This window comes from Physeter macrocephalus, chromosome 9 (assembly GCF_002837175.3).
Source record: "Physeter macrocephalus isolate SW-GA chromosome 9, ASM283717v5, whole genome shotgun sequence".
In the NCBI taxonomy this organism is placed as follows: domain Eukaryota; kingdom Metazoa; phylum Chordata; class Mammalia; order Artiodactyla; family Physeteridae; genus Physeter; species Physeter macrocephalus.
Window position 1 is genome coordinate 48,019,354 of NC_041222.1, and position 17,305 is coordinate 48,036,658.

A 17,305-nucleotide genomic window follows, 5' to 3' on the forward strand; every position below is an offset into this window, starting at 1 on the left:
ATGCCAGTGGTAGTTTGATAGGGATTTCATTGAATCTGTAGATTGCTTTGGGTAGTTTAGCCATTTTCACAATGTTGATTCTTCCAATCCAAGAACATGGTATATCTCTTTGTCTGTTTGTATCATCTTTAATTTCTTTCATCACCGTCTTAATACTTTTCAGAGTACAGGTCTTTCATCTCCTTAGGTGTGTTTATTCATAGGTATTTTAATGTTTTTGATGCAGTGGTAGATGGGATTGTTTCTTGAATTTCTCTTTCTGACCTTTTGTTGTTAGTGTATAGAAATGCAACCAATTGCTGTGTGATAATTTTTTATCCTGCAACTTTACCATATTCATTCATTAGCTCTAGTAGTTTTCTGGTATCATCTTTAGGATCCTCTGTAGTATCATGTCATCTGCAAACAGTGACAGCTTTACTTCTTTTCTGATTTGGATTCCTTTTATATCTTTTTCTTCTCTGATTGCTGTGGCTAAGACTTCCAAAACTATGTTGAATAATAGTGGTGAGAGTGGACATCCTTATCTTGTTCCTGATTTTAGAGGAAGTGGATTCAGTTTTTCACCATTGAGAATGATGTTGGCTGTGGGTTTGTCATATATGGCCTTTATTATGTTGAGGTAAGTTCCCTCTATACCTACTGTCTGGAGAGTTTTTATCATAAATGGGTGTTGAATTTTACTGAAAGCTTTTTCTGCATCTATTGAGATTATCATGTGGCTTTTATCCTTCAGTTTTTTTAATATGGTGTATCACATTGGTTGATTTGCGTATATTGAAGAATTTGGGATAAACCCCACTTGATCATGGTGTATGATCCTTTTAATGTACTGTTGGATTCTGTTTGCTAGTATTTTGTTGAGGATTTTTGCATCTATGTTCATTAGTGATATTGGCCTGTAGTTTTCTTTTTTGTGACATCTTTGTCTGGTTTTGGTATCAGGATGATGATGATCTCATAGAATGAGTTTGGGAGTGTTCCTTCTTCTGCTATATTTTGGAAGAGTTTGAGAAGGATAGGTGTAAGCTCTTCTCCAAATGTTTGATAGAATTCGCCTGTGAAGCCATCTGGTCCTGGGCTTTTGTTTGTTGGAAGATTTTTAATCACAGTTTCAATTTCAGTGCTTGTGATTGGCCTGTTCATATTTTCTATTTCTTCCTGGTTCAGTCTCGGCAGCTTGTGCATTTCTAAGAATTTGTCCATTTCTTCCAGGTTGTCCATTTTATTGGCATACAGTTGCTTGTAGTAATCTCTAATAATCTTTTGTATTTCTGCAGTGTCAGTTGTTACATCTCCTTTTTCATTTCTAATTCTATTGATTTGAGTCTTCTCCCTTTTATTCTTGATGAGTCTGGCTAATGGTTTATCAATTTTATTTATCTTCTCAAAGAACCAGCTTTTAGTTTTATTGATCTTTGCTATTGTTTCCTTCATTTCTTTTTCATTTATTTCTGATCTGATCTTTATGATTTCTTTCCTTCTGCTAAATTTGGGGTTCTTTTGTTCTTCTTTCTCTAATTGCTTTAGGTGCAAAGTTAGGTTGTTTATACGAGATGTTTCCTGTTTCTTAAGGTAGGATTGTATTGCAACCATCTTTTAGTTTTATTGATCTTTGCTATTGTTTCCTTCATTTCTTTTCCATTTATTTCTGATCTGATTTTTATGATTTCATTCCTTCTGCTAACTTTGGGGTTTTTTTAGTTCTTTTTCTCTAATTGCTTTAGGTGTAAGGTTAGGTTGTTTATTTGAGATTTTCCTTCTTTCTTAAGGGAGAATTGTATTTCTATAAACTTCCCTTTTAGAACTGCTTTTGCTGCATCCCATAGATTTTGGGTCATTGTGTTTTCATTGTCATTTGTTTCTAGGTACTGTTTAATTTCCTCTGATTTCTTCACTGATCTCTTGGTTATTTAGTAGCGTATTGTTTGGCCTATGTGTGTTTGTATTTTTTAGTATTTTTCTTGTAGTTAATATCTAGTTTCATAGTGTTGTGGTCAGAAAAGATACTTGATACCATTTCAGTTTTCTTAAATTTACCAAGGCTTGATTTGTGACCCAAGGTATGATCTATCCTGGAGAATGTTCCATGAGCACTTGAGAAGAAAGTGTATTCTTTTGTTTCTGGATAGAGTGTCATCTTCTAAATATTAAGTCCATCTTGCTTAATGTGTCATTTAAAGCTTGTGTTTCCTTATTTATTTTCATTTTGGATGATCTGTCCATTGCTGAAAGTGGGATGTTAAAGTTCCCTACTTTTATTGTGTTACAGTGCATGTCCCCTTTTATGGCTGTTAGCATTTGCCTTATGTATTGAGGTGCTCCTATGTTGGGTGCATAAATATTTACAGTTGTTATATCTTCTTCTTGGATTGCCCTCTTGATCATTATGTAGTGTGCTTCTTTGTCTCCTGTAATAGTCTTTATTTTAAAGTCAATTTTGTCTGATATGAGAAGTGCTACTCCAGCTTTCCTTTGATTTCCATTTGCATAGAATATCTTTTTCCATCCCCTCACTTTCAGTCTGTATGTGTCCCTAGGTCTGAAGTGGGTCTCCTGTAGACAGCATCTATACGGGTCTTGGTTTTGTATCCATTCAGCCAGTCTATCTTTTAGATGGAGCATTTAATCCATTTACAATTAAGGTAATTATCGATATGTATGTTCCTATTCCCATTTTCTCAATTGTTTTGGGTTTGTTATTGTAGGCCTTTTCCTTCTCTTGTATTTCCTGCCTAGAGAAGATCGTTTAGTATTTGTTGTAAAGTTGGTTTGCTGGTGCTGAATTCTCTTAGCTTTTGCCTGTCTCTAAAGCTTTTTATTTCTCTGTCAAATCTGAATGAGATTCTTGCTGGTTAGAGTAATCTTGGTTGTAGGTTTTTCCCTTTCATCACTTTAAATGTGTTCTGATATTCCCTTCTGGCTTGCAGAGTTTCTGCTGAAAGATCAGCTGTTAACCTTAGTGGGATTCCCTTGTATGTTATTTGTTGTTTTTCCCTTACTGCTTTTAATATTTTTTCTTTGTATTTTATTTTTGATAGTTTGAGTTATATGTGTCTTGGCGTGTTTCTCCTTGGATTTATCCTGTATGGGTCTCTCTGTGCTTTCTGAACTTGATTGACTATTTCCTTTCCCATATTAGGGAAGTTTTCAACTATAATCTCTTCAAATATTTTCTCAGTTCCATTATTTTTCTCTTCTTCTTCTGGGACCTGTATAATTCGAATGTTGATGTGTTTAATGTCATCCTAGAAGTCTCTGAGACTGTGCTCAATTATTTTCATTCTTTTTTCTTTATTCTGCTCTGCATTAGTTATTTCCACTATTTTATCTTCCCGTTCACTTATCGGTTCTTCTGCCTCAGTTATTCTGCTATTGATTCCTTCTAGAGAATTTTTAATTTCATTTATTGTGTTGTTTATCATTGTCTATTTTCTCTTTAGTTTTTCTAGGTCCTTGTTAAATGTTTCTTGTGTTTTCTCCATTCTATTTACAGGATTTTGGATCATCTTTACTATCATTACCCTGAATTCTTTTTGAGGTAGAGTGCTTATTACCTCATTTGTTTGGTCTGGTGGGTTTTTACTTTTCTGCTTTATCTGCTGCGTATTTCTGTCTTCTCATTTTGCTTAACTAACTGTGTTTGGGGGTCTCCTTTTCACAGGCTGCATTTCATAGTTCCCGTTGTTTTTGGTGTCTGCCCCCAGTGGGTAAGGTTGGTTCAGTGGCTTGTGTAGGCTTCCCGGTGACGGGACTGGTACCTGTGTTCTGGTGGGTGGGGCTGGATTTAGTCTTTCTGGTGGGAAGAGCTGTGTCTGGTGGTGTGTTTTGGGGTGTCTGTGAACTTATTATGATTTTAGGCAGCCTCTCTGCTAATGTGTGGGGTTGTGTTCCTGTCTTGCTAGTTGTTTGGTATGGGGCATCAAGCACTGGAGCTTGCTGGTTGTTGGGTGGAGCTGGGTCTTAGCATTGAGACAGAGATCTCTGGGAGAGCTCTTGCCGATTGATATTACTTGCAGCTGGGAGGTCTCTGGTGGTCCTATGTCCTGTACTCGGCTCTTCCACCTCAGAGGCTCAGGCCTGACACCAGGCTGGGGCCTCAAGACCCTTTTGGGAAGTCTGAGGTCTTCTGCCAGCCTTCAGTAAGTGTTCTGTAGGAGTTGTTACACATGTGGATGTATGTTTGATGTACTTGTGGGGAGGAAGGTGATCTCACGTCTTACTCCTCCACCATCTTGAAGGTCCCCCTGATTCTTTTTTAATGTAGGTGTTTACAGCTATAATTTTCCCTCCATCCTCTCGTTTTGCTGCATCTCAGAAGTTTTGATATGTTGTGTTTTTGTTTTCAGTCGTCTCAATGTTTTTTTCAGTTTCTTTGATCCATGGTTTCTTCACGGTGTGTTACTTAATTTCCACGTATTTGTGAATTTTTCAGTTTTCCTTCTGTTATGATTTCTACTTTCATTCCATTGTGACCAGAGCAGATATTTTGGATGATTTAATTCTTTTTAAATGTGTTGAGATTTTTTTTGGTGACTTAACATATGGCCTACCCTGGGGAATATTCCATGTACATTTGAGAAAAAAATGTATGTTTTGCTATTTTGTGGTCGTGTTCTGAATATGTCTGTTACATCTAGTTGATTTATAGTAATATAAATCCTCTTATTTCTGTATAGTATTTCTGTCCTTTATTGGGAATGGGGTATTGAACTCTCCAGCTGTTATTGTTGAACTGTTTCTCCTTTCAGTTTTCAATTTTTAGTCCATATATTTTGGGGCTCATTTGTTAGATATGTAATCATTTATAATGCTTTATCTTCTTGAAGGATTGAGACTTTCATCAATACATAATGCTCTTCTTTGTCTTTTTTAACAGTTCTTGACTAAAAATCTATTTTGCCTGATAGTAGTATAGCCAGCATTCTTTTTTGCCTGTTCTTGCATGGGTTATCTTTTTCTGTGCTTTCCCTTTCTACTTAAAATGTCTTTAGATTTAAAATGAGTCCCTGGTAGACAGCATATAGTTGGGTCATTTTGTTTTCTTAAACCCTTTCTACCAATCTCTGCCTTTAATTGGATAGTTTTATTCTTTTATTTTTGTAGTAATTCCTGGTAATGAAGGCTAGTTTCTGCTATTTTGCTCTGTTTTTTATATGTCTCAGATGTTTTTTATTCCTTGGTTCCTCCATTATTACTTTCCTTTGTGTTTAATTTTTTTATTATAACATTTTGATTCCTTTCTCATTTTCCTTTCTGTGTATTTTTTAGTTATTTTCTTAGGGGTCACCCTAAGGATTTTAATTAATCTCTTGAAGTATGACAATCTATTTTTAATTAATACCACCTTAGCTTCAATAGTATGCAAAAACTGCTTACATACACCTCTGTCCCGCCTCCTTTTTGTTGTTGTTTTACAAATTACATCTTTATCTATTACATGCCCATTAACATAGATTTGTAATTATTGGTTTATGCCTTTTTGTTTTAGAGCATGAAGGGTTAAAAGAGGCATTAACAACTTAAAAAATACAGTAATATTTGCTTTTGTATTTTATATATAGTTATCTTCATAACAGTTTTAAAATTTTTTTCTCATGACTTTGAGTTATTGTCTGATATGTTATCATTTCCACCTGAAGAATACTTTTTAGCATTTCTTGTGGGGCAGGTCTATTAGCAGTGAACTCCCTCAGCTTTTGTTTATCTGAGAATGTCTTAATTTCTACTTCATCTTTAAAGGATTATTTTGCCAGATGTAAAAGTCTTGTTTGACATTTTTTCTCTTTGAGCCCTTTAATTATATCATCCAATTTCCTCATGACCTCAGTGGTTTCTGATGAGAAATTGGCTGTGAGTCTTACTGAGACTGCCTAATTGAGGATTCCTTGTATGTAATGAATCATTTGTCTTTGCTGTTTTCCAGTTTATCTTTGGCTTTCGATGGTTTGATTTTAACATGTCTCAGTATGCATCACATTGCATTTATCATCTTGGAAGTCACTGAGCTTCTTAGATTTGTGGTTCTCATCAAACTTGGGGAGTTTGGAGCCATTATTTCTTCAAATATTCTTTCTGTCCTTTTCTCTACTTTCTCTCTCTCTGGAACTCCCATAATGTATATGTTGATATGCTTGAAGGTATCCTACAGGTGTGTTAGTTTTCTCCATTTTTTTTCTTTCCTTTTTCTTGTTCCCCCCTGCTCTTCAGAGTAGGTAATTTCAATTGACTTGAATCAGTTAGAATCAGTTAGCTGATTCTTCTGTCTAAACATGCTTTTGAAACCCTCTAGTGAATTTTCAGTTTCAGTTATTGTAGTTCTTTGCTCCAGATTTCCTCTTTTTATACTGTTCATGTCTTAGTTGATTACATCCTTCTTCTGGTTTCCTTCAGTTCTTTGTCCATGGTTTCCTTTAGCTCTTTTGAGAACATTGAAGGCAGCAAATTAACGTCATTTTCTAGTAAAACCTACGTCTCTGTTCCTCAAGGTAGTTTCTCTTAATTTCTTCTGTGTATGGGAATTCTTTCCTCTTTCTTTGCTTGCTTCATAATTTTTGATTGAATATTCAACAAGTTGGATCTTTCAAATCTATAATGTAGCAACTGGAAATATGAGTCTTCTCTCTTCTGTGTTTTTTGTTGCTTGCTTTAGGTGGCAGTTGTTTGTTTACTGACTTTTTGAAACTATATTTATAAAGTCTGTATTCTTTGTCATGTGTAGTTCTGAAGTCTCTGTTCCTTTAGCTTGTGGACAGGTTTTATTATCAGAGATTTCTTTGAATTCCGAGAACCAAAAGAAAAGAAATGAAGACCAAATACTCTCCCAGTGTTTGCAGGTTGGCTCTGTGTTTGATCATTCCTTCAGTGTTTATCCAGTCCGTTTACAACTTTGCCTTAGCCTTTTCTTTCTGCTTGTGCTGAGACTGAAGATCAGCCTGAGGTGAAAGCTTTAAGGGTCTTCTCTTAACTGTCCTTCCTTGGGCATGAATATGGCTTTCCTGTTCTCCAGTATATAGAGGTGCTTTGCAATGCTTTAATTCCCCAAAGAAACTTTCTCCCCATCATTTTCTCTTTAGCTTTCAGCATGTCTGTTTTGGGCCGCAACTTTAGAACTTTTGCCCCAGGTGGCAGCACATCGGTCATTTGCCTTACAATGTTTTGGAGGAATTACCTCTATGAAGCTGCTTTTCTGCTCTGAGAAAGTTCCAAATTCGGTGAAACATAGGTATGTTCTTGCAACAATTCTTCTGTCAGTCTCCAGTCAGGTCAAAAGAGACAAAAATCAGTTCCTTGAGATTAAGGTTGGCTCTGTTCACTCCAGAGCCATGAACCAGAGTTTCACGTTGGGAATACCAGCTGCCATCTCTAAGCCCTTCATGAGCAGAGAGGAAAGTAGAAATGCCACCAATTTTTCCTACCATTTTAAAATTGCCTTTTTCCTGACTTAACAATTGCTTGGTTGTTGCATATCTTTGACTGTTTTCCAGAGTTCTCATGAAGTTGATTCTGACAGTTTTTATTCAGTTTTTCTTGTTGCTGTATAGGGATATTCCATTTTCACTGATGTCACTCTTCCTTTACTTCTGTAATCATGGTTTATTCTAGTTCTTTGAACATATTTATAATGACTGCTTTGAAGATTTTGTTAAGTCTCACATCTGGGTCTTCTCACAGGCAGTGTTCGTTGCCTTCCTTTTTTTTTTGCCCAAGGATTACACTTTCCTGTTTCTTTGCATATCTCATAATCTTTTTGTTAAAAACTGGACATTTTAGGTAATATAGGAGATCTGGATCCTGATTCCTTTTGGGGATTTTAAAATTTTCCATCTGTTACTGATTTTTTTGTTTGTTTAATTTTCTATGGTCATAGTGTATACGCTGTATAATTTCAGTCCTTTGAAATTTTTTGAGACTTTCATTGTTACTTAGATTATCAACTGTCTTGTTTAATATTTCGCATGCATTTGAAAATGGTGTGTATTCTGTACTTGCTAGGTGTTGTGTTCTCTAAATGTAAACTAAATTTGAATTGGCTAGTTTTTAAATTTTCTGTCTTTTTATTTTTATGTCTTTTCCCAGTTTCTGAGAGATTTTGAATGTGTTTCTCCTTCTGGTTCTATGTTTTTTTGCTTCATGTATTTTGGAGCCATGTTATTAGTTGTACACACATTTATTATTATGTCTTCCTGTTGAACTGACCCTCTTATCACTGTGAAGTGTTCCTTTTTATCACAACTAATGCTTCTTCCTAAAGTTTATTTCATCTGATGCTAATGTTGACTCATCAGATTTCTTTTGGTTTGTGTTTGCATTGTGTATCATTTTCTTACTTTTTAGCTTCAGGCTATCTGTATCTCACATTTAAAGTATGCTTCTTGTAAATAACACAAAGTTTTTTTTTTATAATCCAGACTGATAGAATATGCATTTTAATTGGCTCATTTACATGTATGTAATATAATCAGTAATATAATTACTAATATGTTTGTGTTTAAATTTATTATCTTGTTTTCTGTTTATCTGTCTTCATTTTGTTTTCCTTCTTTTCTGCCTTTTTTAGGTTGATCAAGTATTTTTCTTTTTTTTTTCTTTTCTTCATCTCTTCTATTGGATTTTTTGTACTAGTTTTGGTATTTTTCTTTTGGTGGCTACCCTAGATATTATAATGTACATTTTTGGCTTATTACAGTCTTAAACTAGTATGTTATTTTTCAAACAATTCAAGAACTTTGTAACAGTTTAACTCTGTTTACTTCTTTTCACATTTGGTGCTATTGATACAGTATATTTTACTTTTGTATACATCATAAACACACAGGGCACTTATATTATTATTGCTTTAAATAGTCATTGTTCTTTTATCTTTACCTTTTCCCATGTTCTTCTTTTTTCCTACAATTCCATGCTTTCATCTGTCATCATTTTCCTTCAGTCTAAAGAGCTCCTTTTAGTATTTCTTATATTGCAGATCTGCTGGTGACAAATTCCTTCAGCTCTTGTTTATCTTTACTCCTCTTGAACCTCTTGATAAATTTTTTACCTCTGTTAAAGGAAACCAGAGCCAAACAAAAGTTAAAGTGATAAAGATGGACTTTATTTAAACAACTATTGTAGTAGGGGAAGCTACTCCAGTAGAGAAGTGGGCTTAATTCTAGATACAGTCTGAACGAGTGGGAATTTATAGCCAAGGAGCAAGTAGGGTTGGGGCATTGGTGAATGGAACATTACTAGAGGAGACATCAAGTCTGGGAATATTTTTGGCTGAACCAACCTAACAGAGGATTCTTGCTGAGCAGGCCAAGGTGATCATCTACCACCTGGGGGATGGTAGGGGTGAAGAATTTGATCAGATATCAAAGGTGGCAAATTCTTGCTAAAAGGACTTAAGCAGGATTCCTGCTTAAACTGGATTCTACAAGGAAATACATGGTTGGGGCTTGTTAGGGAGAGGGTTCAGAGGAGCCTGACTAAAATTTGGTCAAGCAAAGAATCTTTGTCACCTCTCTGTACTTTTGTGTTTTCTTGTTGTCTTTACTGTCATTGCAGTTAATTTCTTGAATTGTAATTCTCTAATGGCTTCTCTGTGTCATCTACTACACTGTGAGATCCTTAGAGTTAGGAACTATTTTCATTTTTGTATTTTCCATACCTATCTTGTGCATAGTATAGAATAGGGACTCTGTTAATATTAGTGGAATGATGACTCTTCTTGGTCTAGAATGGTACAGAATTGAATCACAATTCTGGTAATGGCTTGGAAAAGAAACATTTTGAACTAATTAATATTATTTTATTAATAAATAAAAATAAGAATAATTTGGACTTGGTGTGTAGGGAAAGAAAGGGAGTTAAAAATGACTTTGAGGTTTCTTTGAGGTCCAATCTATTCAATATAATGTATATCTCAAACACAGTATCACTGCCTTTTCTTCCTTCCTAGGACAGTCCAATTAACATGAACTAGTAAGAAAAACATGAAATAAGTATTAATATATAATTGCCATTTTGGAATAAGGTAGTGTGACTAAACATGACTGTAAGCACTGTCTTCTGCTTTTGTTTGCAGGGTGATGTAACCATTTTTCTTTTGGTGTGTATCCCCTTGTTCTGACCCTTTTGTGCCAATGTATATGGATACATTTATTTTCCTATCTTGATACCTATCATTAAGGTATGGAGTCTTACTTACATTAAGAAATCGTTTTTCATCATTTTAAGAAATCCTTATGATTCATCAGTATGAGTTCACTTTTCCGGCTTTGTGTAATTACGCTATTGTTTGAAAATCATGCCATCATCTTGCTCAGAAAAATATCCTTATCATCATATGCTAAGAATAATGGTTCCATGTACAGTTTTATTTGCATGATTACATTTAAACTGAGTGCTACTTTTTTGCTAAGGTTCTCTTTTCAGTAGTTTTTTTTCCCAAGGTAATCTCATATCCGGTCTTTTATGGTCCCTTCCTGAGCAGTTTCATCTCCTACTGTGTCTGTTATGTATATACCTGGAACACTGGCAGTGTGACCCATTTTGTGGATAGAGGAGAGATAGTACCTTGTACCTTCTAGATAAAAGAAGTAGTATGTGCAAGGCACACAGACATGGGATTATAATGCTAACTATTTGATTGATTAGATAATGTTCTTCAAAATTTCAAGTTTAAAATATTTTTTCAATGCAGAATTAGCCTAGATCCAAATAGTACTCAGACAAAATAATTATTTCTCAAATTATTTGAATGGTATTATTTCCTGTCATCTTATGGTTATTTTAAAGTTTAGAGAATAACAAGCCATTATTCTCTACTGTTTCAAGATGATATACACGGTAAACCCTTATCTTGGTATTCATTAGTGTCTTTTTTCTTTTTTTCCCTTTCCCATTCCTTTCTTTTTGACATGAGGCTTACTGCTTTTATTTAATGAATTCTTTTTAAAAAAAGAAGTTTTTTTCTCCACTGTACTTTTACCTTCCTTTTCCCTTAGTCCCATCCTGGCAACTAGGACAATAATCTCTTGTGAATCCTCCCATAGTTTTCTCCATAATCATATAATCATATAGGGACACACAATCCGCCTCCCTCCCATACCCACAGTCATTGGGATTTTGAGATTATTATTTTATAAAATGGAATCATATTACATACCCTTGTGTGCTTCTTGCTTTTCTCATGAAAACATACATTGTGAAAAATCTAATTAAGCCAGCTGCTTTTGTACTAACTCATTCTTTTTATTGAATTTCATAATGGTCCATGGCATCGATTATACCACCACACTTTTTTCATATCTTCTGCTTTCAAATTTATATTTTAATTCTTTGTATTTTCTTACTACTATACTACATTTTTAGGAGTACATAGAAGAGATTGTTGGGTTAAAAGGATATTTTAAATTTTTACTGACATTGATTTCTCAAAATTGTATAGGTACTGCTTTCTCAAAAGCTGTATTAGTTTACATTTCTAGCAATTATGTCATAGTTCCCTTTTCACTGCAATTCATTCAACACTAGGTGCTATCCCTCTTATTATTTTTGCTAGTTGAATGGGGATAAAGTGATACTAATTTAAATTTGCATTTTCTTCATTACTAAGTATTACCATCCTTTCCCATGTTTATTAGTCATGTGGATTTGCTCTACTGTGAATAACTTATTTCCATTTTTTGCCATTTTCACTCTTTATTTTTCTGTCTTGCCTTTTTAATCCTGATTTTTTAATTATAAAATATTTCAAGTAATTCTTTGTGTAGAAAGATAAAATACATATCAGTGTGCTCACCACCCAACTTTTCAGATTTATCATTTTGTCATTTTACTTCAGACTTTTTTCTAGTATGTTATCATGATGAATTATATTAATAGATTTTCCTAATTTGTCCATCTCTGCAGTCTTAGGATAAATGAACTTTGTCATAATTTTTTTCTAAGAAACATTGCTGGATTTGGTTTGCAAATATTTAGTTTAGGATTTTTGAATCTATTTTGATAAGTGATATCTATCCTTTTATGATGTCTTTATCTGGATTTGGTATCATGGTTAAACTGAAGTCACAAAATGTGTGTCAGTTTTTCTGTTCTCTTTTTCCGTTCTCTGTAATAGTATACTTAAGATTGGAATTGTCTTTCTTGTTTAGTTGAACTCACGTATAAATTTCATCTGAGTCTGCTGGTGGTTTTCCCTTTCTTCTGTGTCATTCTTCCTTTTTTTCCCTTCTTCCTCCTTTCTTCTCAACTTTTTAAGTGCTTAGATTGTTTCTTTAATAGTTATTTTTCTTTTGAAGTTTTAAAATTCTTGAATCCATTTTTTAAAGTTATGTAGATTTCCAAAAATTGTCCAGTTGTCTACATTTTCAAATTTACTGCCAAAATTTATTCTAACGCTCTTTTTGTCTTTATAACTTATACCTGTAATTATACTTAAAAAATTCTTAATGTTTTTCTTTGCCTTTTTTTTTTTCTTGATCAGGCTGGACAAAGGCTTATTTATTTTGTTAGTAATCACAAATAATCAGATTTTATTTTGTTGATTCTCTTTATTGAATCTTTATTCTCTGTTAACTTCTACTCTATCATGTCCTTCTTTCATCTGTCTTTGGGATTAGTCTGTTTTCTAATGTATTGAGTTAGATAATTTAGGTCATTATCTGTGATTTTCTAATATAAGCAGGTTAAAGCTACAATTTTCCCTCTTGAGTATCACTTTAGTTATAGTCCATCATTTAATACATGGTATTGGTCCTCATTCATTTTAAGTGCTTTTTAATTTCTGTTATAATTTCTCCTATTACCTGTGAGATATTTAGAAGTATTTGTAAATTCAAAAATGATGCAAGGATACAGTTTCAATGTTGTTACTGAATAATGTTTTTATATATAACTAATTGAAATTATTACATATTTATGAGTAGACAGTTATGTTAATAACTTAAATAAAAAATTTAAATCTTCGTTGTCAGTGTGTCAAGTTGGTGTCATTTTGCCTACAGTGGAAAATAATGAAAACATCACAAGAGAAAACATACTTCCTATGAGGCTTATGTTTACAAATATATAGGATTAAAAATTTTTTTCCTTAGTATTAATTTCTGATTTAATTGAAGTGTGATTAGAAAACATGGTATGATCATTCTCTGGCATTTTTGGAGACTTGTTTTTAGTCTCCACATGATTGGTATTTATTTGTTTGGGTGTATGTATGTGTGAATATTCTGTATGTGCTTGGAAATAATATGCATTATTTAATTGTGTGGCTTAGGTGTTCTGTGTGTTTTTTTAAAAGTCCACTGTCCTTCAGCCTTTTGTTAATGTACCTCCTAAAATATCTTTGAAAAAAATTTTTGCATTTTAAGTTGATGATTAAAGTTTTTCGTTGTAAGTTTAAATAGTGCAGAGGATATAATGACTAGTATATTGTGTAAAACTTGACGTTTAAATATAAAACTGTTTCACTGTTCTCTTTAAAGCATCTGATGACTCCTAAATATTTTAGTTATTTGGTACCCTCATTATTATTTAAAACACATGTAACTTTGAATCAACCTTACTGTACAGGACAACTAAAAAACTAGATAAAATATATTTTATAATGTGCTTGAAGGAATCCTAGCAATCAAGTTTTAAAATATAGGGGAAAAATATATTTAATTAAGAATTCAGTTGTAAGTCGTGTTGAACAAGAAGATTTTGACTGCTACTGCATTTTGTGCTGATTTTAAGTGTTGTTACTTCAGCCCCATTGCAGATTATAGCTGTTATGTAAATGTACTTCACTATCTAATAATTCTTTTTTCTGCTTCTTTCCTAGGAATCACACCTGTGTATCATAGTATGTTTGCTTTAATGAATGAAACAGAAAGGATCTGGTATCCACCCAACCACGTCTTCCATTTAGATGAATCAACCAGGCACAATGTACTCTACAGAGTCAGGTACTCTCTCCAGTAAAGTAACTAATTAACTTAATAGTAAAAGGGCAAAGTGGGAGAAATTATCAACCATATTTTTTAATTGCAAGGTCTTTAATATGAGAGACCAGAACCAATTAGCATCTAATCTTCTTCAATTAAGACTCTCTTTCCCCACTAGAGAAAGTGTTCATACATGTTCTTTAACTAGAATGCTCTGAGAATAAAGCTGTCCTGATGAGATGCTACTTTACCACTTAAGATTATAATTAAATTTTGAACAGGGCAAGAGTGGCCTTTACTAGCAAAATCCTAAATGTTTGGAATATTGATAGTTTCCCAGGAAATTTGATGTTTTGTTCAATAATATGTAATCTCACATTTTTTCTTTTTAATAACTTTTTTTTAAGTTGAAGTGAAGGAAAGATAAGATTTTGCCAGTGATTATTTACAACCTCAAATTATAAGTTACTTTATTTGATAATCTTTGGTAATATGTAGTACCAATTTAGAGAAATCCAGAGGTACTTTTCCATTCAAAAGGATGAAACAAAGAAATAAGTTTGATCTCTGGTTCTTATGAAATAGATCCATTCCATACAGAGTCAGTGTTGCATAGTAAAAAAGTAAATGGACTCATTCATGTTTTTAAAAGAAAAGAAAAGGAGACCTTAATAAACTAAGACTTAAGAGAGGCATCCTTACCACGACAAAGGATATCTGCAAAAAACATGTGACAAATAATATTCTTAAATGGTAAAATGTTAGAAGCATTCTCTTTAAAATCAGGAACAAGATGTATAGAAAACAAAGATAGCCGTGATCACTGCTTGTATATAGGATTTTGGTGGAGTTCCTAACCAGTATAGTAAGACAGGAAAAATAAATAAAATATTTCATAAATGAGAACAAAGAAACAAAAAGACATTATTTGGGGATGATATGATTGTTAACATAGAAAATATGAACAAATCTACAGGCATCAATAATAGCCATTCAGCAGAAGGCTAGATTTATGTGATCAGTATGTTAAAAAATTAACTATTTTGGGCTTCCCTGGTGGCGCAGTGGTTGAGAGTCCGCCTGCCGATGCGGGGGACACGGGTTCGTGCCCTGGTCCGGGAGGATCCCACATGCCGCGGAGCGGCGAGGCCTGTGAGCCATGGCCGCTGAGCCTGCGCGTCCGGAGCCTGTGCTCCGCAACGGGAGAGGCCTGCATACCGCAAAAAAAAAAAAATTAACTATTTCCATACACCACAAACAAACAGAAAGAGGTCACTTAAAATAATGACTAATAACAACAGAAAACATAAGGTACCTAGGATTAAATCTATTCAAAGTTATGTAAGACTTACGCAGGTTTTAAGACTTCAATTTGTGTTGTTTAAAGAAGCAGGGTAATATGTATATGTTTCACAAAATATCAGTATCTTATTAAGAATATTTTCTTTATCACTTTCTATAATTATGATACTTTCTGCAATCAGCAAGTAGTATATCTTTTTATTTTAAAATGTTTGTAGAGCAGTGGTCTGCAGTCTTTTTCTATAAGAAGCCAGATAGTAAATATTTTAGGCATTGTAGGCCATACTGTCTCTGTTGTAGTTATTCAACTCTATTATTATAGTGTGAAAGCAACCATAGACAGTAAGTAAATGAATGGCCATGACTGTGTTCCAGTAAAACTTTATAAAAATTGGTAGTGGACCAGATTGGGCCTGTGAGCCATAGTTAGCTGACCTCTTCTTAAGAATTAAAAAATATGTCCCTTATCAAATTCATGACTTTCTCGTATTTTTAAACTAAGGGGGCACATATCCATTGCTACCTATAATCAAAAGTTCCAAGGATAGTCTAACCAGAAACTACCCAAAAGGAGATTTTATATAATAAAAAAAAAATTCCACCTGCCTTTTGTTCAGAGGCTATTCTTCTTTTCTTTTATTACATATTTATGGGTTATTTCAAAATCAACATAAAAGAGCAACAATTATAAAACTGTGTTAGAGGGCTTATAATGTATAAAGATGTAACTTGTATGACAAATATAGAATAAAGGGAATCGAACAGAGTTTCTGTGTTTTATTGAAATTAAGTTGATATGAATAAGAACTAGATTGTTTACGTTAAAATGTCTGTTGTAATCCTCTGGGAAACTCCTATGAAAATAAATCAAAATTATGTAGTAAAATATAAAACAAGAGACTTAATGTATGTAATGCACTAGAAAATATAGCAATAATGGAGGAATATATGAACAAAAAAATCCAAAAAAAGCTTAATAGAAGCAAAATGACAGACATAATAAATACTTTATTAACAGTAATTTCCTAAATGTAAACGAATTAAACACTCAGGTCAAATGGCAGAGATTGGAGGACTGAATTTAAAAAAAAACATAAATTACATGCTGTCTATAAGAGGCACACTTTGCATTCAAAAACACAAATAACTTGAAAGTAAAGGATTGAAAAAGATAAAACAGGCATTCAGTAACCGAAAGAGAGCCGGAGTAGCTGTATTAATATCAGACAAAATTGACTTTAAGATATATATTGTTGCTAGAGACAGAGGAGGGACATTTTTTAATTTTCAAGGAGTTAATCTGTTAGGAAACATAATAACATTTGTTTAAAATTGTTATAAGTTGGATCCAGCTACAGATCTCCAAAATAAATGAAGCAGCAATGAAAGAATTAAAGGGAAAACTAGACAATTCAACAATAATAGTTGGAGACTTCAATACGTCACTTTCAGTAATACAGAACAACTAGACAGAAGATCAGCAAGGAAATAGAAGACTTGACCAACACTGTAAACCAGCTAGACATACATATATAGAACACTGTACCCAACCACAGCACAATACACGTTATTTTCAAGTACATATGGAATATTCTCCAGGATAGATCATATGTTAGTCCACAAAATGAATCTCAATAAATTTACAAAGATTGAAGTCATACAAAGTATGTTCTCTGATCACAGTGGAATTAAATTAGGAATCATTAACAGAAGGAGATCTGGAAAATTCACAAATACATGGTAATTAACAACACACTTCTAAATAACTGAGGGGTCAGAGAAGAAATCACAAAGGAAAATGGAAAATACTTTGATATGACTGAAAATGAAAACGGATCATATCAAAACTTATGGTATGCAGCTACAACAATGCTTAAAGGAAATTCATAGCTATAAGTGGCTATATTAAAAAAGAAAAAAGTTCTCAAAGCAGTAACATTTCACTTTAACAAAGTACAAAAAAGAAGAGTAAGTTAAATTCAAATCAAGTTGAAGGAAGGAGATAATAAAGATCAGAGTAGAAATAAATGAAATAGAGAATAGGAAGACAACAGAGGAAATCAAGAAACCAAAAGTTGGTTCTTTGAAAA

General features: G+C 33.3%; 1 protein-coding gene across 5 annotated transcripts in view; it reads left to right on the forward strand.

Annotated features, from left to right (window-relative positions):
• Positions 1–17,305, forward strand: part of JAK2 (Janus kinase 2) — a 168,274-nt gene that overhangs the window by 74,587 nt on the left and 76,382 nt on the right. For all 5 annotated transcript variants that reach the window (XM_024126771.3, XM_024126773.3, XM_055087198.1 and 2 more), the window contains one exon: positions 13,811–13,934. In XM_024126771.3, coding sequence (XP_023982539.1) covers positions 13,811–13,934 — 124 coding nt within the window. The remainder of the gene's footprint in view (positions 1–13,810; positions 13,935–17,305) is intronic.